Consider the following 26018-nt stretch of genomic DNA (forward strand, 5'->3'; position numbering starts at 1 on the left):
CTCATTCCAGAGGGTAGGGGCCCCCACAGAGAATGCTCTCTCACTGAGGGTCGTCAGCTGACATTGCCTAGTTGACGGCACCCGAAGGAGCCTCTCTCTGTGGGAGCGTACCGATCGATGGGAGGCTATCGGTGGCAGAAGGCGGTCTTGTAAATTAAACAAATCTGGCTTCCCTCATTGATTTTTCTTGTTGGAAGCCGGCTGGGTAGGTTACAAATGGTGACCACATGATTCCAGGACACTGCAACTGTCATAAATACATGCCAGTTGCCAAATGCCCAAATTTTGATCACATGATCATGGGGATGCTTCAGTAGTCATCAGCGTGAAAATTGTTCATAGGTCACTTTTTTCGATGCCAATTTGAAACTGCCACTAAACAAATCATTGTAAATTGAGGGCTACCTTTATTTGACTGAATCCGCATTGTGTACTTACCAGGTCAATTAAGGACTGAGTGGCTGTCTATGCACAACACAATAAGCGTGCTTAAATTTAATCTTCGTTACTTTTTATACAGCTTAAGCTTGATAAGCAATTCTTTCCCGCTTGGTTATTTTGTAACTCAAAGCATTATGCAAGCAAAAAAAAAAAGTGTGTGTGGGGGGTGAGATTAATTTATTCCACAAGTTAAGAGCATTGTGCAAAGCTGGATTTCCATGTCACGTCATATCCTACATCACAGATGTTGGTTCAGAATCCAGGCAACCATCTCTGTCACCTAGCTGGTTCATTTCATTTCATGCAAACCCCTTTTAATGAGTTTGAGTGCTTCCTGGACTGGAGAATTCTGGGAGCTGAAGTCCACACATCTTTAAGATGCCAAGATTATGAAACACTGCCTTAGAGCTGTCCCTCCATACCTTCTCCAGGTGATCCTTTCAGCAGAAGACACCTCCTGGAAGGTACCTGGAAGATACATATACGGTACCTGTGCATTTTGTTTTTCTTCTCTAAATGTAGAACTTACTTTTTTCACTGTTGAATTTGAATTTTTTCACTGTTGAATGACTGGACCAACGTCACCCAACCAGCTTTCATGCCTAAAATGGAACTAGAACTCACAGTCTCCTGGTTTCTAGGCCAGCATTTGTGTTAATAATGTCGGCTTCCCATATGCAAGTGTAGGATACGAGCAGAAGGAAGTAAGCCCAGGAGCTGATTCTCTGTGCTAATTACTACTATCATTCTTCCTCATGCTTTTAAGGAACCTGCAATTAGTTGAGCTCCTATTTAACAAAACCTGGTTTAGAATAATAACAGCAGTGGTGGGATTCAAATTTTTTTACTACCGGTTCTGTGGGGGTGGTTTGGTGGGCGTGGCATGGCTTGGTGGGTGTGGCTTGGTAGGCATGACAGGGGAAGGATACTGTAAAATCCCCATTTCCTCCCCACTCCAGAGGAAGGATACTGTAAAATCCCCATTTCCTCCTGATCAGCTGGGACTCGGGAGGCAGAGAATAGATGGGGGTGGGGCCAGTCAGAGGGGATATTTACCAGTTCTCCAAACTACTCAAAATTTCCGCTACTGGTTCTCCAGAACTGGTCAGAACCTGCTGATACCCACCTCTGAATAATAGCCTTTATTGTCATTGTACATCATGTATACAACAAAATAGGTTTAGCCTCTACTGGTGCAGTCCATAACAAAAATGCAAGACAACATGAATAGTATAGAAGAAAATCCCTATACTATGTAGAAGCTACATTGCCTTAAATCAGACAATATACAAAGGCACAAACAAGCAACATGTTAACTGAATGGTTTTGCACTGCCCACCCATGGATTCACTACAAATATGGACACTGAGGCATTTTTAAAATCATACCTAAAACCCCATTCAAGTCTGAGACTCTTATTTACAATCTTCAGAATTTTTTCCTCCGTCTGCCTTTTGCTGCCCTCTAGTGCCTCTCAGACAACCTCTGTAATTAGAAGGAAGACATTATTGCTGCGGTTACACCACAAAAGTGCCTCTCCCACCTTATCAAAGATATATTTTGATCTTGCTTAAAAGCTATAGCAAGAGTCAGCATCCATTTGTGGCCATCATGAATGTGCTTTCTAAAATCTCTGCAGTAGATGCACATGTTTGATTGGAAATTGTAATCCTTTTTTTTTCCCCCCAGTGGTAAAAATGATTAACAGAATAATAGAGTTGGAAGGGACCTTGGAGGTCTTCTAGTCCAACCCCCTGTTCAGGCAGGAAACCCTGTACTATTTCAGACAAATGGTTGTCCAATGTCTTCTTAAAAACCTCCAGGGATGGAGCACTCACAACTTCTGAAGGCAAATTGTTCCATAGATCAGGGGTCCTCAACCTGTGAGGGCTGTGAGGGGTTTGCAACTGGGCTGTAGAAACGGCCAGTGGACACGTGTGCGCAGGCTCATCCTCGCTTGTGTGAGCAGCGGGAGAGCGCATGTGCTCCATTTGTGTGAGCGGCAGGCGCACGTACATGCCGTTTGCACAAATGGAGCTGGGTACACTTGCTGGCCACTTGTACAAATCATCCGTCCCGTCTCCCGCTGGTGTACAAAGCCAGAAACACTGGGGAATTCTGTCATAGATTAATTGTTCTGTCATGAAATTTCTCCTTAATTCTAGATTGCTTCTCTCCTTGGTTAGTTTCCATCCATTTGCTTCTTATCCTGCTTTCAGGTGCTTTGGAAAATAACTTGACTCCCTCTTCTTTGTAGAAACCCTTGAGATATTGGAACACTGCTATCATATCACCCTTAGTCAGGGGGGGGGTTGAAATCTACTTACCTTCCCTACCGGTTTGGAAGTGCGCACACCATCGTCACATCCAATTTTTGATGAATGTGCAGAGGGTCAAAAATGGGTTACTTCCTGGTTAAAACCAGGAAGTAATGATGTCCGGGTGGGTGGGCGGAGCCTAGCGCTGCCGTCGCTACCAGTTCGCACAAGTTGGACCGAACTGGCAGGATTTCACCATTGCCCTTAGTCCTTCTTCTCATTAAACTAGATATACCCAATTCCAGCAACCGTTATTCATAGCTTTTAGCCTCCAGTCCTCTAATCATATTTGTTGCTCTTCTCTGAACTCTTTCTATATTCTCAACACCTTTTTTGTATTGTGGTGACCAAAACTGGACCCAGTATTCCAACTGCGGTCTTACCAAGGCATTATAAATGGGATTAACAAAGTGTACTAGAAGGGGTATTAATTGATAAAGTTTTCATAATTTCTATGTGTGGCTGTGTATACTTTTGAGCCTGTATGCGCTTTTGGCTCAGAGATTCAGCAGACCTGAATGCTGAAAGAAGAATCAGGCAGAAAACAGATATTTCTATCTTTTTAAAAGACTGACCTCACAACGCTGTTGCTGTGGGGAAAATAGGAAGAGAAAGAAGTGTTGGATATGTTCATCCCCTTAAGTTATTTGTAAAAAATAATAAAGGTAGGATACAAATAACATAAAAATATTGTATTTTTCGGAGTATAAGATGCTCCGGAGTATAAGACGCACATTAGTTTTTGGGGAGGAAAACAAGAAAAAAAAATCTGCCTCTGCCTACCAGCATCCATTGGTATTCATCTGGCTAGTGTCCTTGCAGCAAACAGCAAACAGCCTGGTCAGCTTCAGCACATTATCGCAGCCTGATTTAGCATGAACAGCTGATTGGTGGTTGGATCAGCATCCTGGAATACTACCAATCAGCTGTTCCAGGCTGTGGGGATCGGCAGAGCCCATCGTTGCCTCCGCGTGTTGCATTTTTGGCTTTTGCAAACTCAGTTTTAGACCTATTTCAGGCTGCAGGGATTGCCACAGCACATCGCCACTGATCGCCACCTCTGTGCATCGCGTTTTCAGCCTCTGCACCCTCCATTTTTGGCTTCAGTGCGATGCATTTTTGGCCGGTTCCAGGTGGCGGGGATTGGCAGTGGCAGAGGCTGAAAATGTTCAAAGAGTGGGGGCCGGTAAGTGGGCGGGGCTTCAGCAACATTTAGTATATAGGACACACCACAATTTTCACCCACTTATACTCTTATACTCTGAAAAGTACGGTAAATCCTCTGAAGTTCACTTGTTTGCAAAGTCAAGTTCCAAAGGGATTGTAAATAACACTCATTATCGGTCATTAAATACATAATACATAACATTACCAACTTTAACATTTATAATGATTCAATAATTCACTCTCTGTGTGTGAGAGAGACAGAGAGACAGAAAGAGAGAGAGGGAGAGAGAGAGAGACAGACAGACAGACAGAAACAGAGGGAGAGGGAGAGGGAGAGGGAGAGGGAGAAGCAGTTTGTGCTTACCAAGACTATATTACTGGTTTACTTTTAAATAAGTGTGCAATAACTGAGATTTTGTAGACTTTTCTTTAACACTTGAACTTTTATATTTATAAAATAAAAATTTAATTTTAAAAGAATGCTTTTGCAACCTTTTGAGTTAATAGAAATTTGGTTTAGTTTTGCGATTTGGAAAATATAAACAAAGATGACAGCAGTTCAATTAGATAGGTTATGAAGACCCATATTGTTGGGAGCAATATGCCAACTCTGTAAACCACTTAGAGAGGTTGCTATGCTATTGCTAGAGCTATATAAATCCATATAAAACCATGAAGGACCAACTAGCCTGAGATAACATGACTGGATTTGAAACCTCATTCCAGTACCTTTAACTAGAGTGCAATTGAATCTCAAGAGATCCAAGAAATGTCCTTATCAGACTTTTTTTTTTTTAAAGTTGCTAGTTGTTCTTTGAACCAAAAACAGAGGAAGTTGATGCTTGTGGACATTCCCAATCCTCAAGAATGAGGGCTAGTGCCAGAGATGGGAGCATTCAGCGAATTGAGTGAAGAAGTCAGATTTTCCAAAACAAAAAAGAACAGGCTGGAACCGAGAAAGGACAAGTGAAGGAATTCACAGAAATGTGATTTCATTTAGTCACGCTGAAATTCAATTGTCAACATTTATTTGAAAAAAATTGATTTTTGCTCCTTGATCATTGTCATTGTCAGTCATGTCCAACCCTCGGTCACTGAATGGATCAACAGTTTCCATGCCCCTCTGTCTCATGCAGCCTCCTTTGGCTCCACTGTGGTCATCTCGGTGTCATCCTTCATAGTGTCCAGCCAATGGGTATTAGGGTGACTCCTAATCGTTTTTCTGTTGCTCAATCCCATCGTGATTGAATTTTTGACTTGAGTCAGCTTGCATGACATGGCCAAAGTATAGAGTTTTTTTGACGATCTTGGCTTCGATTGATATTTTTGGTGAGGTTTGATCTAGGATTTCTTTGTGATTTTTGCAATTCGTGGGATGCATAATAGTCATCTTGAACGCCACAACTCAAAGGCCCTCACCCTTCTCCTATCTGCCTTTCAGTGCCTTGATCTTTGCATTGTTTATGACTGATATTCGTGAGTTAGATGTGGACTTAGACTCACTCTGACTCTGTCCTGGTTTTGATCTTCAGACAATTATAGGCAACTGAGTGGCCTTTCTGCCACTTGCTTGCAAACTTTCAGCAGGTTATGTTGTAGAATCATGGGTAGGGCACAACTTTTCCAATGCCTTTGATAATGAAATATCATCATCATCTGCTTTGAACTTTAATTTTGCCGAACAATTTCAACATGGCTTGCTTGATCTCCTTGTTCCTCAAAGTGTAGATCATGGGGTTCATCAAGGGGAAGACAACTGTATGGAAAACAGCCACCACCTTATCAAAGGCGAATTCCTGAAAGGGACGGCAATAGAGGTAGATGGCTGGGCCAAACATGATGAAGATGATGATGATGTGGGTGATGCATGTAGAGAAAGCTTTACTCTTTCCTTTGTCGGAATTCGCTCTCACTTTGACCAGAAGGACCCCATAGGAAATGAGGAGAAGGATGAAACACATCAAGGTGGCCAAGCCACTGTTGAAGAACATGATGTATTCCAGGGCATCAGTGTCAGTGCAAGCCAACTTGATGATCTGAGTGACATCACAGAAGAAATTGTTCAGTTTATTGGGTCCACAGAATGGCAGGGGGAGAATAAGAATTACCTGGATGATAGAATGCATGAATCCTATACACCAGGACGTCAGGACCAAAATGTAGCACACCGTTTTGGTGATGAGGCTGGCATAGTGCAAAGGGTGGCAAATGGCCACATAGCGATCAATGGCCATGCCAACGAGAAGGATAACCTCAGAGCCTCCTAACCAATGGAGAAAGAAGATCTGGAGGATGCATCCCTTAAAGGAGATAGTCTTGTGGCTGGAGAAGAAGTCAGCCAGCATCTTGGGAGGAGTGATGGAGCAGTAGCAGAGGTCCAGAAAAGCCAGGTTGGCTAAGAAGAAGTACATGGGAGAGTTCAGCTGAGGTTCTTTCTGGATGGTCAGGATGATGAGAAGGTTTCCCGGCAGGATCAGAGAATAAAAAAAGAGAAAGAGGAGAAAGAGAGCAAGTTGGATTTCTCTGGTCTGGGAGAGGCCCAGCAGGACAAAGTCTTCCACCATGGATTGATTTCTTTGGAGCATCTTGTAAGGGCCAGTTTCTGTAGGTGATGCACAGAATGGAGAAGAAAGAGAATGATTGCGGGTTTATTTGTTCTGTTATAATACCTATTTGTCAATCAGATCATAAGGGAAGAGACAGAGAGCCAGAAAGACAGGGCTCATGGGGCACATAGCCTGTAGCAGTGGTGAAATTCATTTTTTTTATTACCAGTTCTGTGGGTGTGGCTTGGTGGACGTGGCTTGATTGGTGTGGCAGGGGAAGGATACTGCAATATTTCCATTCCCTCCCCACTCCAGGGGAAGGATACTGCAAAATCCCCATTCCCTCTTCATTCCCGGGAAAGGATACTGCAAAATCCTCATTCCTTCCCCACTCCTGGGGAAGGATATTGCAAAATCTCCATTCCCACCCCACTTTGGGGCCAGCCAGAGGTGGCATTTACCGATTCTCCGAACTACTCAAAATTTCCACTACCAGTTATCCAGAACCTGTCAGAACCTGCTGGATTTCACCCCTGACCTGCTGAAGCCATATTGCAATTAACTCCATTCTGGGAGTTGAAGTCCACAGGTCTTAAAGCTTGCAAGTTCGAAGACTTTTGATCTACTCCTTCACTAAATAAGATTCAACAAGCAGCTTTGCAAAATGAGGATCAAACCAATGAATGATAAGCAGGGAAGGCTGTTATTTTTTTTCTGGCTACCTTTTTCTACTGAGTATATCAGCTCCTCACTTTGTCATTTTCCATCAGTTCGAGGGAGATCCGAAACTTATTCATGCTACAGATAGAATTTCATCTGTCTTGGGGTTTATTGGATTGGGCAGTCATGAAAAGATATTTGAAGGGTTCACTGCTTCACTGTTCACTCTTCACTATGAAGAGAGGCTAGAAGTCCCTCAAAAAGTAGTTTCACAGAGGGACAATGGACTTTTTTCAGCAGAACAGTCTACTTCAAATCCTTGCTTAGCCGCAATGCTGATTGGTTAAGCAGTGGGTAGTTTAAATCTACCACTTTCTCAATCTCATTTGCATATTGGTTGACACGGCAAATAATATAGGAAGTTCCCATCAAAAAATGTTCCCCACCATTTTAAAATTCTTTGATCTTGGAAATAATTCTAATATAATTGATGTATCACCAGGAGCCCCAAGAATTCTGGAAATAAGGATGTCTATTATATATGTCTAAACCCAGCGTGGTTTTAGCCAGTAATTTCCAACCTGTCCCTTTTCTCTTACTCCTCTATAAGTAAGCAGGCTTATATTTTTAATTTTCAAGATTCAGGATTAAAGTAATTCACAATGATGATAGTGACAAAAATAATCGGTCCCTTTAAAACACATATTGATCCAACCAACTTCAAGCATTCCTGTTTTCTTAGAAGTGTTTCCTGCCTTCTCACTCATGTAACAATAAGGAGTAACTGGGATCTATTCCATAGTGACTTTCATCTTGGGGCTGTGGATCATCTCTTCTTCATTATGAAGAACTTTTAAGTTAAATTCTGGTTCACAGATTTCCACTTCTAGGACTTGTAGATAAGCAAACTCTCTTTTCAAAATGTTCTCTACCGTATCTCTTGTTTTGATTTTCTCTATAGCAGTTGACATTTCTTACAGCAGATACTGTAAAGAGCACTCTCTAGATGTGTTCAGAAAGAGATTTCCTCACCCCAGTCAAAAGCTGTGCTGGTGGAGATTGATGGGAGCAAAACCCATAACCTCTGGAAGCCACGATGGTCTTTCAGAGGCAGAGAAAGACTCTACAACTATGGCTTCCCTGTGCAAGAAACTCCATGGATTAGTAATTACCTGCAATGCAACAGCTTCCTGAGGGGGGGGGGAATTATTTAAATAACTTCTGACTTCTTTTCCTCTATTAAGACACCAAGCACCCAATTAATTGCAGAAAATTAGTGAGGGCCAAGAATGATCATCTCAACCTGACAATTTAGGCAAATTACCTAAAACGGCAGAAGACATAATATTTAACAATAAATATAATGGTTAGATTAAAAACACCCAAAGCCACTAGCCCAATATCATGTGGGTATTTATAATAAGTAAAAGACATGTTTAAATGGAGGATTCACATTAACTTGAGTTGCAGCAAATGTTAAACAGTATATGAATTTACCTAAGATAGCAAGACAGCAAGACATAATAATGCTTCTTGAGGTTTTCATAATTTACCTCAAACATCTTTAAGCAGAGAAAAAGAAAAGAAAAGATCTGAAGGACAGCTCACTTACCAGAAAAGACATTCTTTTTCAGTGCCTCAGCTAAGATTTTTGGCTTCCAACAAGACTGCAGATGTTTAGCGAGATGGAAAAATAAGAAAGGAAAGGAGAGAGAATAAAAGAATGTTTTTTTTAAAAAGAAAAGACTCATGTTGCCATCTTTGACGGCGCTTGGTGGTTCCATGTCATGCTAAGTCACCTCTGATCCCATAAGATAAAGATATACATTCAGTGGTGCCTCTGGGATCAAGTTCACCCCAACACTCAGGAGGCTTGTTAAAAAGTTAGTGAGTCAAAATTTCAAATCATAGCAGCACACCCAGGAAAGGAACTTGAAGAAGAGGAGGGCACCACTGAGTTTACAGTGGACTCTCCCAATGGAATATGGCTTTGATTGCTGGCTTGAGTCATCCGCAGTGGGCCATGAAACTCAAGGCCAGAGTAGAGTTCCTCCATTTAAATTCTAGGTGCCAAAAATTTAAGCAAGTAAATATTTCTTTGTTCTGCCAAGATAATGTCAAAACAAGGAACGTGTTGTTCCAACCTAGGCTTCCTTAGAAAGTATAAAGCACAATCTTATTCCTGGTAAAACCTCTTTTATTTACACGGCTGTGAATTATTATCATTCACAGTCCGCAAGGCTTCACAAACAGTCTTTCAGGGGAATGTTTATAAACACCCACCTTATCTCCCTTGGAATGCTGCCAGAGAACTAATTGCCAAACCAGGGCAAGGCCAAACTTGGCACAGAGTCAAACAGAACTTTTCAAAGCTTGAACCAACCAGATGAACTAATTGCTTCCTGCAAAAGTTCACATCCCGTTCGCTCCTCTTTTATGTCTTATGGGAGGGGCCAATCATCTCCAAGCCTTACTTCCAAATTGACCCTGTTTTCTTAATTGTTCTTATCTTCTGGCAGCTCTGCACATGCGCACACTGGGAACAGACTTCCGCTTTTCTTCTGCCTTGCTGATGTCAGATTCTGGAGGCTTCGGAGACTCCGGAGGCAGCACATAACTATCAGATGGCCTTGGCCCCATCTCTGCCTCTGATGCAGAGCCCTTGTCAGAGCTTTCCCCAGCCCCCAGGACTGGCCCAAGTTCCTCCCCAACCTCCTCACTGTCTGATTCTGCTGCCAGTTCTGCTGGCTGCCAGCGGGCCACAACATCTGTCATTTAATTAAGCATGAGTCAACCCATAACCCAGTGGGTCATCCTTCTTTTCAGATAGAATTAGGCTGGCTCTGTTTTCCCACCCCTCATGGCCTGCAGCAGAGCCCCAGTGAACCCTTCCTCCTCCTCCCCTCCTCCTCCCAGTAGAACTGCCTGCCACTTGCTGGGGAAAAAATTAACAAAGGGGGCAGTGGACTTAAATAAAACATGTACCCCTGGCATGTTCCCAAAGGCCCATTCTCTCCAGAGAAAAATAAGGTTCACCTATCAACTATTGGTACAGTGGTGAAATGTAAAATTTGTTACTACCAGTTCTGTTGGCGTGGCTTGGTGGTGGTGGGGTAATGTGACTGGGTGAGCATGGCCAACTTTTTTTTTTAACTTTTAAAAGCATTTTTTCTACAACCTTAAGAGATTGTAGAAAAAAATGCTTTTAAAAGCCTCTAACGATCAGGCAACTCAGCTGGGATTGTCAGAGGCTTTTAAAGCAATTTTTTTTACAACCTTTTTGGCTGAAGAAATGCTTTTAAAAGCCTCTGATGATCCCAGCTGAGCCACGCGATCATCAGAGGCTTTTTAAAAAACTTTTTAAAGCATTTTTTTGGCTGAAGATGTTGTAGAAAAATGCTTTTAAAAGCCTCTGATGATCCCAGCTGAGCCGCGCAATCATCAGAGGCTTTTTTTAACTTTTAAAAGCATTTTTTCGGCCGAAGAGATTGTAGAAAAAATGCTTTTAAAAGCCTCTGATGATCCCAGCTGAGCTGCATGATCATCAGAGGCTTTGTTGTGCTGCGAGGTTTACCTTTGCTAGAAAACAGGATTTCCTTTATTTCAGTTATAGTACCTAGTTGTCTTTGGATGATATCAAGAAGCTAAAGGAATTATTGAGTCTATCATCTGCACCTCTATAACTGTCTGGTTTGGTTCTGTAACCCAACAAGACAGGCACAGACTTCAGAGGATAGTTAGAACTGCAGAAAATACAATGGCTATCAACCTGCCTTCCATTGAGGATCTGTATACTGCACGAGTCAAAAAGAGGGCTGTGAAAATATTTACAGCCCCTTCGCATCCTGGGCATGAACTGTTTCAACTCCTACCCTCAAAACGACGTTATAGAGCATTGCACACCAGAACAACTAGACACAAGAACAGTTTTTTTCCCCGAACACCATCACTCTGCTAAACAAATAATTCCCTCAACACTGTCAAACTATTTATTAAGTCTGTACTACTATTAATCTTGTTATCATTCCTATCACCCATCTCCTCCCACTTATGACTGTATGACTGTAACCTTGTTGCTTGTATCCTTACGATTTATATTGACTGTTTCCTAATATGATGTGATTGCTTATTTGTACCCTATGACTATCATTAAGTGTTGTACCTTATGATTCTTGATGAATGTATCTTTTCTTTTATGTACATTGAGAGCATATGCACTAAGACAAATTCCTTGTGTATCCAATCACACTTGGCCAATAAAGAATTCAATTCAAATCAATTCAATTCAATTCTCTTCTACTCTAGTCTACTCTAGTCTAGTCTAGTCTACTCTACTCTACTCTACGCTACGCTACGCTACGCTACGCTACTCTACGCTACGCTACGCTACGCTACGCTACGCTACGCTATGCTACGCTACGCTACACTATGCTATGCTATGCCATGCTATGCAAGAATTGGGGGATTATGAAGAAATTCCAGGGCTGTAGGCTAGATTGGGCACTTGAAATATGTCTCTGCTTGTCCTGATATCTTACTATGAAGGCAAGAGACACAATACTTGGCCAAAAGTGCTTCTCCAAGGCACCTGAGGACAGGCAAGAAATAATGGGTGCAAGATCATTAAAGAGAGACCTAGCCAATAAATAAGGAGAAATTGCCTTATAGTGAGAACAATTAATCAGTGGAATGGCTTATCTCTGGGTGCTCCATCATTGGAAGTTTTTAAGAAGACACTGTACAGCCATTTGCCCAGAATGGTATAGGGTCTCCTGTTTAAACAGGTGGTTGGACTAGAAGAGCTTCAAGCCTCCTAACAACCCTATAATTCTATGTTCTAAAGATAGGACTTAAAGTGAGAACTTTGTTCCATAGTTGATTAATGTAAGAGGAAAATGGATAAAGGATTTTTTTAATTTATTTTTTCAAAACAAACACCCATAAAAACAAACAAACAGTACATTTTTTCTGAGCAGAGTATTGTCCAAGTCAAAATTTGTACAATTTTTAGTTTTCTCCAACACAATTTATATATTTCACTTTTTGCCATAATATTCTTTCTCTCTAATTTTTTTGTTTTATTTTCCTTCTGTTGCTTCTCTTATATAAACAATATTACCATTTGTCCTAATCTCTAATCTTGATCAATTTTTCTTCCCCCCCATTATTTTTTCAAATTGAAACACTTTAAAGTCAGTTATTTTTCTAAAACCTAGCCCTAACTCTAAAACATCTTATTCCAATATTTTCCCTTTGTTCCCTTTTCACAACATAATATAATTTCGAATATTTTCCCCAGATTCCATTATTACAGTTTCCCTCTTTTCCATTTCTTTCCATCCAGATACTACAGTCAGATATATTACTGAATAAGATGAATGAATAATGATTAATGATGGACAAAAGACTGTACATTTGAATATGTTGATAAAAAATAAAAATAAAAAAACTTTAAAAGAAAGATATATTACTGCAAATCACTTAAGTATGTGACATTAAAGTAATTCATACATTCCTTTTTCAAATACATATACTTTTCACTATATAATATAATTTCAAATGCTTTAGATGAATTCTATTATTACAATTGAAAATATTCCAAATATTACAATCACATATATTAGACTTACTACAATTCATTTATAATTATAAATATATAACATATTTCCCTTTTCCTTTCCATTAATTACTCCTTTCTCCCTTTCTCCCATTCCCTTATTTTCTTCTTTAATTTAATTTAAGTTAATTTCAGTTATTACCAACAATGAATAATCCATTAATCCCTTTTCACAATACAATATAATTTCAAATGTTTTTAATAAATTCCATTGTTACAATTATAGACATTAATCTTCATACAATTTCTTTTCTGTATCATCTTGTCCCAATGTTTAATCTTTACAATTCATTTATAGTTCTAGATATATAAAATATTTTCTTTCTTTTCCATTAATCACTCCTTTCTCCCTTTGTCCCATTCTCTTATTTTCTTCTTTTCCCCTTTTTTGTTTTTATAATTATCCTGTCTTTTCTTCTGTTTCTTTTTTCTAATTTTAAAGTCCCTTACTCTCCTAATTTGCCCTGTATTTCCAACTACTCTCCCCCTAAAATGGATAAAGTTATTAATATCCCTAATTTAGATTTATAGTGGTTCCTGTTGTTTTGACCATTTATTTCAAACCTTTAATTCAGCAATCCATAGGTTATAAAATTTGTAACAATGACACTGCGTTCAAGACTGGCCTGTGTGGACACTAATTCTTTTTGTGTCTCCACCAGGAAAGTCTTCCTGCTGGATGAACGTGAATTTAGGCAGAGACCTGCCCCGAATGTCTTGCCACCAGCTTCCCCATTGCAGCCCTCATCTCCTTATTCTTCAGCGCATATATCGCAGGATTGAGAAAAGGGGTAACCGTGGTATAGAAGACAGAGATCACTTTGTCAAACATGAATCGGGTATGCGGGCGCAGGTAAATGAATATGCAAGGTCCAAAGTACATGATGAGCACCATGAGGTGTGAAGTACATGTGGACAAAGCCTTAGAGGAACCCTCAGAGAGGTGTCTGGAACAAAATGTGGAGAGTATGAATCCATAGGAGATAAGCAATGCCACAAAGCACACCAAGGATAAAATGCCACTGTTGGTCACCATCATGACCTCTAAAGGATAAAGGTCTGCACAGGCTAGCTTGATGACCAAGGGGATATCACAGAAGAAGTTATCTATCTGATTGGGCCCACAGAATGGGACACTTAGAGTGAAGCCCAATTGCACACTGGTGTGGAGGAGCCCACCCGTCCAAGAAGCTAGCACAAAGCCCATGCAGTGGCGCCGGCTCATGACTGAGGCATAGTGGAGAGGGTGACAGATGGCCACATATCGGTCATAGGCCATAACTATTAGCAAAAGCATCTCACTGCCTCCAAAGAGGTGAAGGAAGAATATTTGTGTCATGCAATTTTGGAAGGAGATAGCTTGATGCTGGGTAAGAAAACCAAAGAGAGCCCTGGGTGTCGCAAAGGAGGCCAAGCAGATATCTAGGAAAGCCAGATGACTCAACAGGAAAAACATGGGTGAGTTGAAAAGATGATGGTTCTTGGAAGTCGCCAGGATGATGAGGATATTGCTGAAGAGAGTTACTGCATAAAGGAGGAGGAAGAAGATAAACAAGAACAGCTGCATTTCCCAAGATGAAGAGAGGCCCATCAGAACAAATTCAGTCACCATAGTCTTGTTTCTCCATGCCATTCACTTCTTATCTAGAAAACTGGGAAGGCAAAACAGATCACGAATGAGCTACTTCCATCACAGATGAAGTCCAGTTAAGGTTGACTTGTGGATCATCTGCCTTCTTATCTGTCCTAATGATCCAGATATTATTCACCTATATCTCCAAATCATGGTGGATTCTGCACTTCTGCTCCAAGTTTTGTCTATGTGATGAAACAAACCATTCTCCAATATACATATTGTATATATAAGAGAGTAAGCAGAAGTTGAATGACTCATAGTTATCTATAAGTTTAACCTACTTAATTTTTTTCTACAGGTCATCTGTTTTTGTTATTTCTCTCTCTATCTCCTTCTCTCTTCACCTCCACTTCTCTCTAGTATGTTCTTCTCTCTTCATCTCTAGAACATTTAGATATTATTCATTATGTGGTTATTTCAACCATAGCTTGCACTCCAGCTACAAGGACATTCAGAACACTTTAAGAACAATGCAAAATTATTCTGCTTGTTCTCAGGTACATAGTCAAGAAAAGGAATGTCCTAAAAATACAGGGGAATGAAGGAAGAAAAGGAAAACCAAAATATTCAGTGAGAAATTCTGAATATTTCCTGGATCTCGCAGGTTCAAGGCAGATATTGTGGGCACGACAAGTAATCCTATGTTTGTCTTTTGCTGGAAGTAGAAGGGTTCCTTCAACTCATTCTAAATTTTTACTCACCTGCAAATACCAACAGATGTTCTTTGAGGACTGTGGTAGCCACTTCTTCTACAGCTCTGCTTGATACTAGATGGAACTGCTCAAAATATACAATACAGCAGCACAATGTATTGAGGATTAGCAAAATCAGGAACCCAAAAAAATATGCCGATAATTCTGGAATCAAAAGCAGACTCCCATTCCTTAGTGCTTTATCACCCCCAAGGGAGTTAGTTAAGAAAATATCTTGGCCACCAAGGACAGCATGGTGTAGCAATTCTCAACAGTACTGGAAAAAGGCAGGAGAGTAAAAGAATTGGGAAAGCATAAGTGGGGTAGTGTATTAACCATTAAGCAGACTAAACATGTGCTTAGGGCATCAGACCCAAACGGGGCACCACAAAGTTGAGAAAGAAAAAAAGAAACCAATGAAGATTTGTACCAGTGATGAAATCCACTTTTTTTTACTACCAGTTCTGTGGGCGTGGCTTGGTGGACGTGGTGTGGCTTGGTGGGCGTGGCAGGGGAAGAATACTGCAAAATCTCCATTTCCACACCATTCCAGGGGAAGAATACTGCAAAATCCCCATTCCCTCCCCACCTGGGGGAAGGATATTGCAAAATCTCCATTCCCACCCCACTCTGGGGCCAGCCAGAGGTGGTATTTGCTGGTTCTCTGAACTACTCAAAATATCTGCTACTGGTTCTCCAAACTGCTCAAAATTTCTGCTACCGGTTCTCCAGAACCTGTCAGAACCTGCTGGATTTCACCTCTGATTTGTACAGTATGTACAAAGGAGGGGGGCACCAAGATTTGTCAGTGCTTAGGGCAGCAGTGAGCCTTAATCCGCCACTGCATGTGTGCAAGTTCTTCTTGGACATGTAAGAGTCAATGTAGATGTAGAAGAGTGATGTAGTTGAGGTGTTGGGATTGGGAAACTATTATTAGAATAGCCCTCCTTATATAGACCCTATATCATTTAAGGTACATGGTTGTCCAATCTCTTCTTAAAAACCACCAGTGTTGGAGCTACAACCTCTGAAGGCAAGCTGTTCCACTGAATAATTGTTCTCACTGTCAGGAAATTTCTCCTTAGTTCTAGGTTGGTTCTTTCCTTGATTAATCTCCACCCATTGTTTCTTGTCCTACCTTTGGGTGCTTTAGAGAATAGGTTGACTCCCTGTTCTTTGTGGCAGCCCCTTAAATATTGGAATACTGCTATCATGTCATCCTGACTTCTCCTTTTCATTAGACTAGACGTACCCAATGCCCGCCTAAGTGAATTAAGTGACCTTGGGCCAGTTATGCTCTCAATCCAACCTAGTTTACAGAACTTTGTGGAGAAAAGGAGGTGGGATACACAAATGAGCTCCTCAATGAAATGATAGAAACCAAAGAAGTAAATAAAAATGAGTGATTTGTGAGTTATAGCAAGGAAAGAGGGAGAAGGGAAGGAAAAATTTAGTCAAGATAGCCTTTTCCAGTTTGGTAAGTGATAAGTCTGTGTTCAACTTGTCTTTTATTGTGGAGGGAAACCAGTTTGGTGTAGTGGTTGCATCATCAAGTAGACTGTGGATTCTAGTTCCACTTAGGCATAAAGCCATCTTGATGAAATGTTTTACAGGTGGCATTTACCCCCGGCGAGAATAGCCAGAATGTACAAGAATAAATCGGAGAAATGTTGGAAGTGTCATCAGACTCCGGGCTCATATTACCATATGTGGTGGACATGTGCAGAAGCTAAAAGATATTGGACTAAAATCCACAAATGGTTGGAAAAAATGACAAAGAAACATATTGATTTTAAACCAGAGATATTTTTATTGGGGATTTTACCAGAAATATACAATAGAGAAATGAGATATTTAATTGTGAATGTTTTAACGGTGGCTAGAATTGTATTTGCTAGAAAGTGGAAAGGTGAGAAGATACCCACGGATGATGACGTTATCAAGAAAATTTTGGAGTGTGCTGAAATGAATAAATTGACATTTGAAATTATGGAACAAGAAGATAAACAATATTATTTGATATGGGATTTATTTTATCAATGGTTAGACAAGAAAGAATGGAAATGAAATATGAAATATGAAATGGATAAGATAATAAAACATATAAAGGGGTTTTTTCCCCCCCTTGTAGAGGACAATTTACTGTTAAATAATTGGTAAATGAGAATAATAATGTAATAAACTGTTAAATAAGAAAATGTTGGATAGAGGATTAAGCACAAAAGATTTGTAACCAATCAATACACTTTCTGTAATTGTAATGGATGATAATTGTTTTATGTTTTAAGTTTTGTTTAAAAATAAAAAAAAATTCCAAAAAAAAAAAAGCCATCTTGATGACAGTGGGCCAGTCACACTCTCTCAGCCCTAGGTGAGCAGGTAGTGACAAACCACATCCAAAACAATCTTTCCAAGCCAACTTTAACAGTTAACAGATTAACAGAGTTGGAAGGGACCTTGTAGGTCATCTAGTCCAACCCCCTGCCCAAGCAGGAGACCCTACACCATTTCTGATAGATGGCAGTCCAGTCTCTTCTTATAGGGACTTGTTCAGGCAGTCAACAGGAGTCAAAATCTGACTTGAAAGCACCCACAAAAGTTAAACTTAGGAAATTCAAGTGCAATGAATGTAGAGGTCACCAGGTTGGAGAAGGCTTGCATTGGAAACTAAATGGATGATGCATTTTAAAAAAAGGATCTGGGAGCAGGCAGCAGGAGATGCAAAGACAGTAGAGACCAGGGGAATGGCTAAATGGATAGAAAGGTGTAAAAAATAGTAGAGAGGACCCTGCATTGAACAAGGTTGTTAGGATTCAGCCCCTGATATGGTTTGAATATCACAGGTTCAGCTTTGGAATTCATAATCTTTGAGCATGAGAAAGAAAGACAGACAGAAAGAAAGAAAGAAAAAAGAAAGAAAGAAAGAAGGAAGGAAGAGAAAGAAGGGAGGAAGGAAGAAAAGAATGAACAAAAGAAAGAAAGAAAGAGAAAAAAGGAAGGAAGCAAAGGAAGGAAGGAAGGAAGGAAAGAGAAAGGAAGGAAAAAAAGGAGAAAGGAAGGAAGGAAAGGAAAGAAAGAAAGAAAGAGAAAGAAATGAAGGAAGCAAAGGAAGGAAGGAAAGAAAAGAAGGAAAGAAAAAGAAGAAAGGAAGGAAAGGAAGGAAGGAAAAAAGAAAGAAGGAAGGAAGGAAGGAAGGAAGGAAGGAAAGAAAGAAAGAAAGAAAGAAAGAAAGAAAGAAAGAAAGAAAGAAAGAAAGAATCTAACCACATCTCATTCTTTTTTTGGAGAGAGAAAAGAGCTGAATCTCATTATACTTAGTTTTCTTTATTGCAGCTCCAGAGAACATATCCTTGGTAGCAACTCCAATGAACCAATATGGGGACACCAGACTTCTATTCTTCTCAAGTAATATTATTAAAACATTAGTACTGAATACCAAAGATGATGCACAGGGGTCAGAGGAGTTAGTCTCTTTTTGAAAACAGCAAACTTTGTTTCAGCTTAGAGACTGCTCACAATTTATACACATGAAGAAGCAAGAAATAGAATGTTTGTGCACTTTTTATTCATGGCTAGGCATTGTTCATCACCTGTATAGCATTCCTAGTGGGTCTCCCATTTTGCTGGTGGAAGACCCATCTAGCATCAAGGGCCTGGACTGATGTTTGGTATTATGTAACAATAGCAATAGCACCTAGACTAATATACTACTTCACAGTGCTTTCCAGTCCTCTCTAAGCGGCTTACAGAGTCAGCCTATTGCTCTCAACAATTGGGCTCCTCATTTTACCGACCTCGGAAGGATGGAGATTTGAGTCAACCTTGAGCATGGTGAGATTCGATCTGCCAAATTGCAGGCAGCCGGCAATCACCAGAAGTAGCCTGCAGTACTGCAATCTAACCACTGCACCACCTCAACTCATTTAAAGATGCTCCAGAACATTTTGCTTGAATGTGCTGCTAATATTTATCCACCCAGGCAGAGGGATGCAAATTTATCTGTGTTAAATATGGCAATGTGTTTAAATAAGGCAATATGTCAGAACTAATCCAGAATCAACGGATTGAGTGACTGATTTGTGGGATATTAACTTGTTGTTGATTCTTAGTGATTACTTAGACAGATCAGTAGAATCTCTCTTTTTTCTTGGTGAATGTACTTGACTTGCTACATACATTTCTGGGTGTGCAGGACAGGGGTACTTAGATTATATGTGGCCCCACGCAGCCATATGTTCCTGTAAAAAAAAAAATCAATGTATGGGGTGATTTATATGTGGTTTGGGGACATGGTGTCTCAGTGGCTAAGACGCTTAGGTTGTTGATCGAAAGATTGGCAGTTCAGTGGTTTGAATCCCTAGTGCCGCGTAATGGGGTGAGCTCCCGTTACTTGTCTCAGGTTTTGCCAACCTAGCAGTTCGAAAGCACATAAAAAATGCAAGTAGAAAAATAGGGACCACCTTTGGTGGGAAGGTAACAGCGTTCCGTGCGCCTTTGGCGTTGAGTCATGCCGGCCACTTGACCACAGAGACGTCTTTGTACAGCGCTGGCTCTTCGGCTTTGAAACGGAGATGAGCACCGCACTCTAGAGTCGGGAACGACTAGCACATATGTGCGAGGGGAACCTTTACCTTTATATGTGGTTTATCCCTTATAATGAAAATGGGGGAAAAAATTGACTGGATAGATCCAGAGGAAGGTGGACACATCTTTACACAATTGCCAGGAATGATTTGATTTTGTAATATATTTATAAGGGGTTTATTTTGTATTATTATATTTTGCTTGTTATTATGAGTAGCAGAAAGTCTGTTTTGGTTGCAGCAGGATATAAATTTAATAGATAAACAAATAGACAAATAAACACTTCTAGCATTGGGGATAACGTGGGTTTCTAGTGGACCTGTGTGATGGACAAATAGGCACCAAAATCCTCTGGAGTCAGGGAAGGTTTTTCAAGAATGAGTGGACTCCTGCCTTCTTGAAGGCCAGGAAAATCTCTCCCCTGTGTAAAGATGTGTAGGAAGTTAGCACCCGCCCCTCTCCCAGAAAAATGAAATATTCTAGGCAATATTTAAAAAGCAGAATATTATATTTCCCTGGATGAGAAATGGAGAAACATGTTTTTTTAGGCAGGAAGCAGACTCACTCTTAATAGCCCCCAACCTCCTCAATAGCCCACAGCACATGTCAGCACTTAAGAGATAAAGAGATAGCTAGGTCTATTCATAAGCAAATACCCTCACCCAAGATCCAAGAAAGGTAGGATTAGCCCTTTACCCATCTAGCAACAGAACTCACCACATGGCACTGGGGAAGATTACATCGCCCAGCAAGGCTCAACCAAGCTTGGGACTCAGGACAGCCTACAGAGTTGCCCCTGCATAGCCCCATGGGAATCTGACAACCAATCAGAATATAAGTTCAAATTCAAAAGCCCAGAGAGGGTATTAACAGGGGTGAAATCCAGCAGGTTCTGACACATTCTGGAGAACCGGTAGCGGAAATTTTGAATAGTTCGGAAAACCGGCAAATGCCACCTCTGGCTGGCTCCAGAATGGAGTGGGAATGGAGATTTTGCAATATCCTTCCACCAGGAGTTGGGGGGGGAATGGGAATTTTGCAGTATTTTCCTGCCACGCCCACCAAGCCACGCCCACAGAACCGGTAGTAAAAAAAATTGGATTTCACCACTGGGTATTAACCTCAGGCACTCTCAGCATCACTTTCGTTCTTTTTCTTCAACCAACATCATCAAGGCATGTGATCCTGTCCACCATTAAAAAAAAAATCCTCTTTCCAAGCAGCCTCCATGTTTCCAGTGTCTTTTTCCCCACTTGGAACTGAACCCAGATGGACATTTCTTCCAACAGATGCAAAACCCAGAAATGTTGTTTTTCCATCATGAAACTAGATTATTTACCTTTGAGAAAAAGTTGAAAGCAGAGCTTTTCCAAAGAGTTCTGAAAGGTAAATAAGGTTGGAGGCAAATAAACCTCCAGCTGGAGGCCATTCTACTGACCTAGTTTCATGATGGAAAAACAACATTTCTAGAAACCTTGCTTCCTCCCCCCACCCAATAGTAGCTAGAAAGTCCAAAGTTACTCCAGTCCCCACTGCTTTTTATGCCTACCCATGGCCATTCCATTTCTCTATTTAAGTAACGAAATGTCTGATTTCCTTCCCTTTCTTCAACAAATGTTATATTTTGCAAGCAGTCTCTTCATGGCAGCTTTAATCTCTTTGTTCCTCAGTGTGTAGATAATGGGATTCATCAAAGGAAAAACCACCGTATGATAAAAGGCCACCATCTTGTCGAAGAGACCATTCTGTAAGGGACGGCAGTAGATGTAGATGGCTGGACCGAACATGATGAAAATGATGATGATGTGTGTGATGCAGGTAGAGGCAGCCTTGCTCTTTCCTATGCTGGAGCCCATCCTCACCTTGATCAGTAGTGCCCAGTAAGAGACGAGAAGGATGAGAAAGCATCCAGCAGTTAAAAGACCACTGTTGACAAACATGATGAACTCTAAAGTGTCAGTATTGGTGCAAGCCAGTTTAATGATCTGAGTGATGTCACAGAAGAAATTGTCCAGTTCATTGGGACCACAGAAAGGCAATGGATTAATCAGCATGACTTGGATCATTGTGTGTATGAAACCCCCTGCCCATGAACCTAACACAAAGACCCAGCAAAGTTCCCTAGTCATGACAGTGGGGTAGTGCAAAGGCTGGCAGATGGCTACATACCTATCAAAGCTCATGGCAATAAGAAGGATCATCTCAGCTGCCCCGAGAAGATGAATGAAAAAGATCTGAGCCATGCAACCTTGAAAGGAAATGGTTTTGTTGCTGGAGAAGAAGTTGACTACGATCTTTGGAGGCGTGATGCAGCTGTAGCAGATGTCCATCGAAGCTAGATTGGCCAAGAAGAAGAACATGGGGGATCCCAAATGGGAGTCACTGATAATGGCCACAATGATGAGGATGTTCCCAGGTAGAATGACAAGATAGAAGAGCAGAAGGAGGATACAAAAGAGCAATTGTAGTCCCCAGATTTCTGATAATCCTTGAAGAAGAAATTCGGTTACTATAGTATTGTTGCTTAGTTCCATTATTACAATTCTTTCCCCTAAAGTGGAATAATTTAAGGAATGTGAAACAACATAGTGCATTTCTAAAAATCACTTTTTATATAGCTTCTTTTTTCACTAAACTAGTTGTTACAAGGAAGGTAGGTTGAACCTACAGCCAGTTTGTTCTGGTGGTTTAAGGTATCAGGCTAGGAGGTAAGAGGGCACCAAAGTCGGCTGGTGACTTCATGCCAGTCACTTTCCCTCAGCCCAACTCACCTCACAAGGTTTTGTTGTTGTGGGGAAAATAGGAAGAGGGAAGGTTCGCCGCCTTGAGTTATTTATAAAAATAATGAAGGCGGAATATTAAATAAGTAAAATTTCCCATTATGGTGCAGAATTTAAGGGTATCAAGACTAATTGCTATTATTTTGGAAGGAATCAGGAACCCAGCTTATGTTTGAAAAAAAGTGTAATAGGCACATACCTTTGTCAGAATAAGAAGACAGATTACACTCTCTCATGGATAAAATTCAGTTGCAAACTTGTGTTTCAAAACTATTTAACTAAGGGGAAGACATCCCAGTTACTTAGAATGACTAACTAATCATTTTTTTATTACAATAACAACTTGTTTCATCTACCAAAATCATTCAGAAAAATATAGGTTTCTAAGCAGTGACATTTTGAGATATAGAATGTGAATTTCTACACATTTATTCAGCTAAAGCCTTCATGTGATTTAATAACAATAATAACAACAACAACAACATTTAATATGTGAATGTAGCAAAATCGCACAAACTGATTACAAAACTAGACACAACCGATTTGCTAAATTAGTCCATTGGTCATTATGTAAAAAATACGACTTACCTGTATCAAAAAGTCATGGGAACAAAACTGGAAAAAGTTATACAAAATGAGAAGGTGAAAATCTTGTGGGACTTTCAATACAGACAGATTGTCACTTGGAACCCAACACACCATATATCACAGTTGTTGAAAACCGAAACGTGCAATTTATTGACATCGCGGTACCAGAGTCGAAAAAGAACTGGAAAAATCACGAAATATTGCGACCTGGCCATCGAAACTACACGTCTAAGGATGAAACATGTAAGAGTGATACCCATTGTCATCGGGGCACTTGGTACATGTCCAAGAATTTTATAACATACATCAGCAAATTGCAGCTTCCTGCAATAACACCAGCAGAACTGTAAAAAAACTGCACTACTTGGAACTTCGTACATCTTAAGAAGGTACTTGGTTGGTACCTAGGATGCTGGCAGCAACCCGTGTCAACCATTAGCACCAGTCAATGGTATTTGTGATGCATTTTTGAATGTCCAGTTGACTGAGTTTCATATTTAATGAATAAAGATAATAATACTAATAATACTAATACTAATACTAATACTAATACTAATACTACTACTAATAATAATAATAATAATAAAGAGATGACAAATGCTTTCTTAATTGTTTAGTATCCCTACTTGTTTAATTGTGTCCATGGGTGCAGAAAGTGATTACAGGATTAGCTGAATAAAATATTTTAGTATACAAACCCAAATACATGTAAGCATAGAATTTGCAAACTGCAAAACTAGAGCTTTCTCAGAAAACAAAGGTCAGAATTCTGCAATGCTTACAGACATAACCATGGTTAGCTATTGTTTGTTTTGTTTTTCAATTAAGCAGCGTCAGGCAAAATGCAGAAACCCTCCCACCAATATGTATAAAAAATGTTAGTTTAGTTTTTGGTTACTTAAAAGTAATGAATACACAATAATTCAAATAAAATGTAATGTACTGGGAAAGAAAAGATGGAAAAAAGGAAAGGAAAAGGAAAGGAAGTCTTGCCTGGAGAAGATTGAATCATCTATCAAAGGATTTAATTTTAGGAATGTGGATTGAACTGGCATGAATTGTGTTCCATCCTTACTCCAGTCTACTTGTGGAACCTACTTTTGTTCAAGTAAGCCAGGAGGAAAATGATAAGTGTGAAAAAGAAGGTGTGTGTGTGTTTAGCTGAAAGTCTGAGGTGGAGTTGCTATTTACCCTTTCATTCCTTCAAATGTTTGGAAACTCTTGGGGCAGCCAAGGCTTTTTATACCCCATCCTTAAATTGCCTGTGGTCTTAATACATTGAGAGTTGAAGATGTGTTTATTAAAAGAGAAAGCACACAACACCTTCCATTTCTTATTCCCTGGGGGCTGAATTAAAAAGTTAGCCCAGTTTTTTCCTCCCCAGTATATTGCTCCTTCAGAGGCATTAATCAAAAGTGTATGATAGGCAATTTGCTTTGTATTTATCATCTCATTACTCCCCCACCCCACACAAATTTGCGGCCCCAAATAGTCTGCTCAAAGTTCTCATGTTGAATTGCATATTTGGCACTCTTAACATTTTCTTCCTGTTCGATTCCATCTTTTGTGGATAAAGATAGTTCTCCACTTACAATCACAATTGGGACTGGACTCCATTAAGTGAGCTGTGCCTGACTTCATGATCACTTCTGCCATGGACATTAAGTCAATCATATAATTGAGGGTGAAAGTGAACCCTAACCCATGAATTCCAAAATTGCAGTATATTGGCTAATTATTCTAATTTTACTTAATGGAAATCCAGCTTTTTTTTTTTTTCTTGATGAAGCGTATGACATATTTGGTTTCAGCCAAAGACCGCAAGAGTAATAACCCAGGCAAATGAAGTGGACTGTTGTTTTTTTTTTAAATACAAAAAAGTTCAAAACTTTAGAAACTGATCCAGAAGGATCAAGGATTTTTTGTAGAAACAATGGGGGCAAATACCACAAGCCCCATCCATCAGTAGAACACCCAAATTATGCTTCAGTTCTGAAATGAATAGTTGGATGGATAAAGAATAACAGAGTTGGACCAACCCCCTACTCGAGCAGAAAACCTTATGCCATTTCAGATAAATGACTGTCCAATCTCTTCTTAAAGGCTTCCAGTGATGGAGCACCCACAAATTATGAAGGCAAGCTGTTCCATTGGTTGATTGTTCTCCCTGTTAGGAAATTTCTCTTTAGTTCTAGGGTGCTTCTCTCCTTGATTAGTTTCCATCCATTGCTTCTTGTCCTGCCTTCAGGTATTTTGGAAGTAGGTTGACCGTCTCTTCTTTGTTGCACCCCTCAAATAACACTGCTATCATGTCACCCCTGATCCTTCTTTTCACCAGACTAGCCATAACCACTTCCTCCTACCATTCTTCATATATCTTAGCCTCCAACCATCTAAGGCAGTGATGGCTAACCTTTTTACCGTTGAGTGCCAAAAGTGGAGGGAGCGCAGGGGGGTCGCGTTCACATGCGCTCACACCCATAATTCTATGATTTTATTGTACTTGTTTCTTAACTTGTATTCGCCGCCCTGAGTCCTTCGGGAGAATGGCGGCATATAAATACATGTAATAAATAAATAAATAAATAAATAAATAAATAAACAAATAAATAAATAAATAAATAAATAAATAATTCAATGTCCCCCCATGCCCCGTGCATGCACGCACAATCCCCGTGCGCTCCCCCCCGCTTTTGGCATGTGATGGCAAAAAGGTTACCGGTGGGTCCAGGAGGTCCGTTCTTCGCCCTCCCCAGGCTTCAGAGGCTTTCTTGGACTCTGGCCAGGGCAAAAATGGCTTTCCCCATCCCCCCGGAGGCCCCCCGGAGGCTCTCTGGAAATGGCCCATTTCCCAACTTCCAGTGGGCCCAGAAGGACTGAAAATCAGTTGGCGCTGAGCTAGGGTAACTCTCGCGTGCCCACAGATATGGCTCCGTGTGCCACCTGTGGCACGTGTGCCATAGGTTCGCCATCATGGATCTAAGGTATC

The 26018-nt window shown here is 40.4% G+C and overlaps 3 protein-coding genes across 3 annotated transcripts; all 3 read right to left on the bottom strand.

Moving 5' to 3' along the window:
* Positions 1–5578: 5578 nt before the first annotated feature.
* Positions 5579–6562, bottom strand: LOC117662214 (olfactory receptor 4N2-like). The gene has a single exon (XM_034411530.3). It carries the CDS (start codon positions 6509–6511, stop codon positions 5579–5581), a length of 933 nt encoding a protein of 310 aa, XP_034267421.1. The 5' UTR covers positions 6512–6562.
* Positions 6563–13440: 6878 nt separating this feature from the next.
* LOC117662215 (olfactory receptor 4K3-like) lies at positions 13441–14382 on the bottom strand. Its single transcript, XM_034411531.2, has one exon. It carries the CDS (start codon positions 14380–14382, stop codon positions 13441–13443), a length of 942 nt encoding a protein of 313 aa, XP_034267422.2.
* Positions 14383–21268: 6886 nt separating this feature from the next.
* On the bottom strand, positions 21269–22195 carry LOC117662253 (olfactory receptor 4N5-like). The gene has a single exon (XM_034411573.1). The coding sequence runs from the start codon at positions 22193–22195 to the stop codon at positions 21269–21271; it is 927 nt and encodes a 308-aa protein (XP_034267464.1).
* Positions 22196–26018: the final 3823 nt, after the last annotated feature.

Source organism: Pantherophis guttatus, chromosome 4, assembly GCF_059756535.1.
Source record: "Pantherophis guttatus breed Tessera chromosome 4, ASM5975653v1, whole genome shotgun sequence".
NCBI classification, from domain to species: Eukaryota; Metazoa; Chordata; class Lepidosauria; order Squamata; family Colubridae; genus Pantherophis; species Pantherophis guttatus.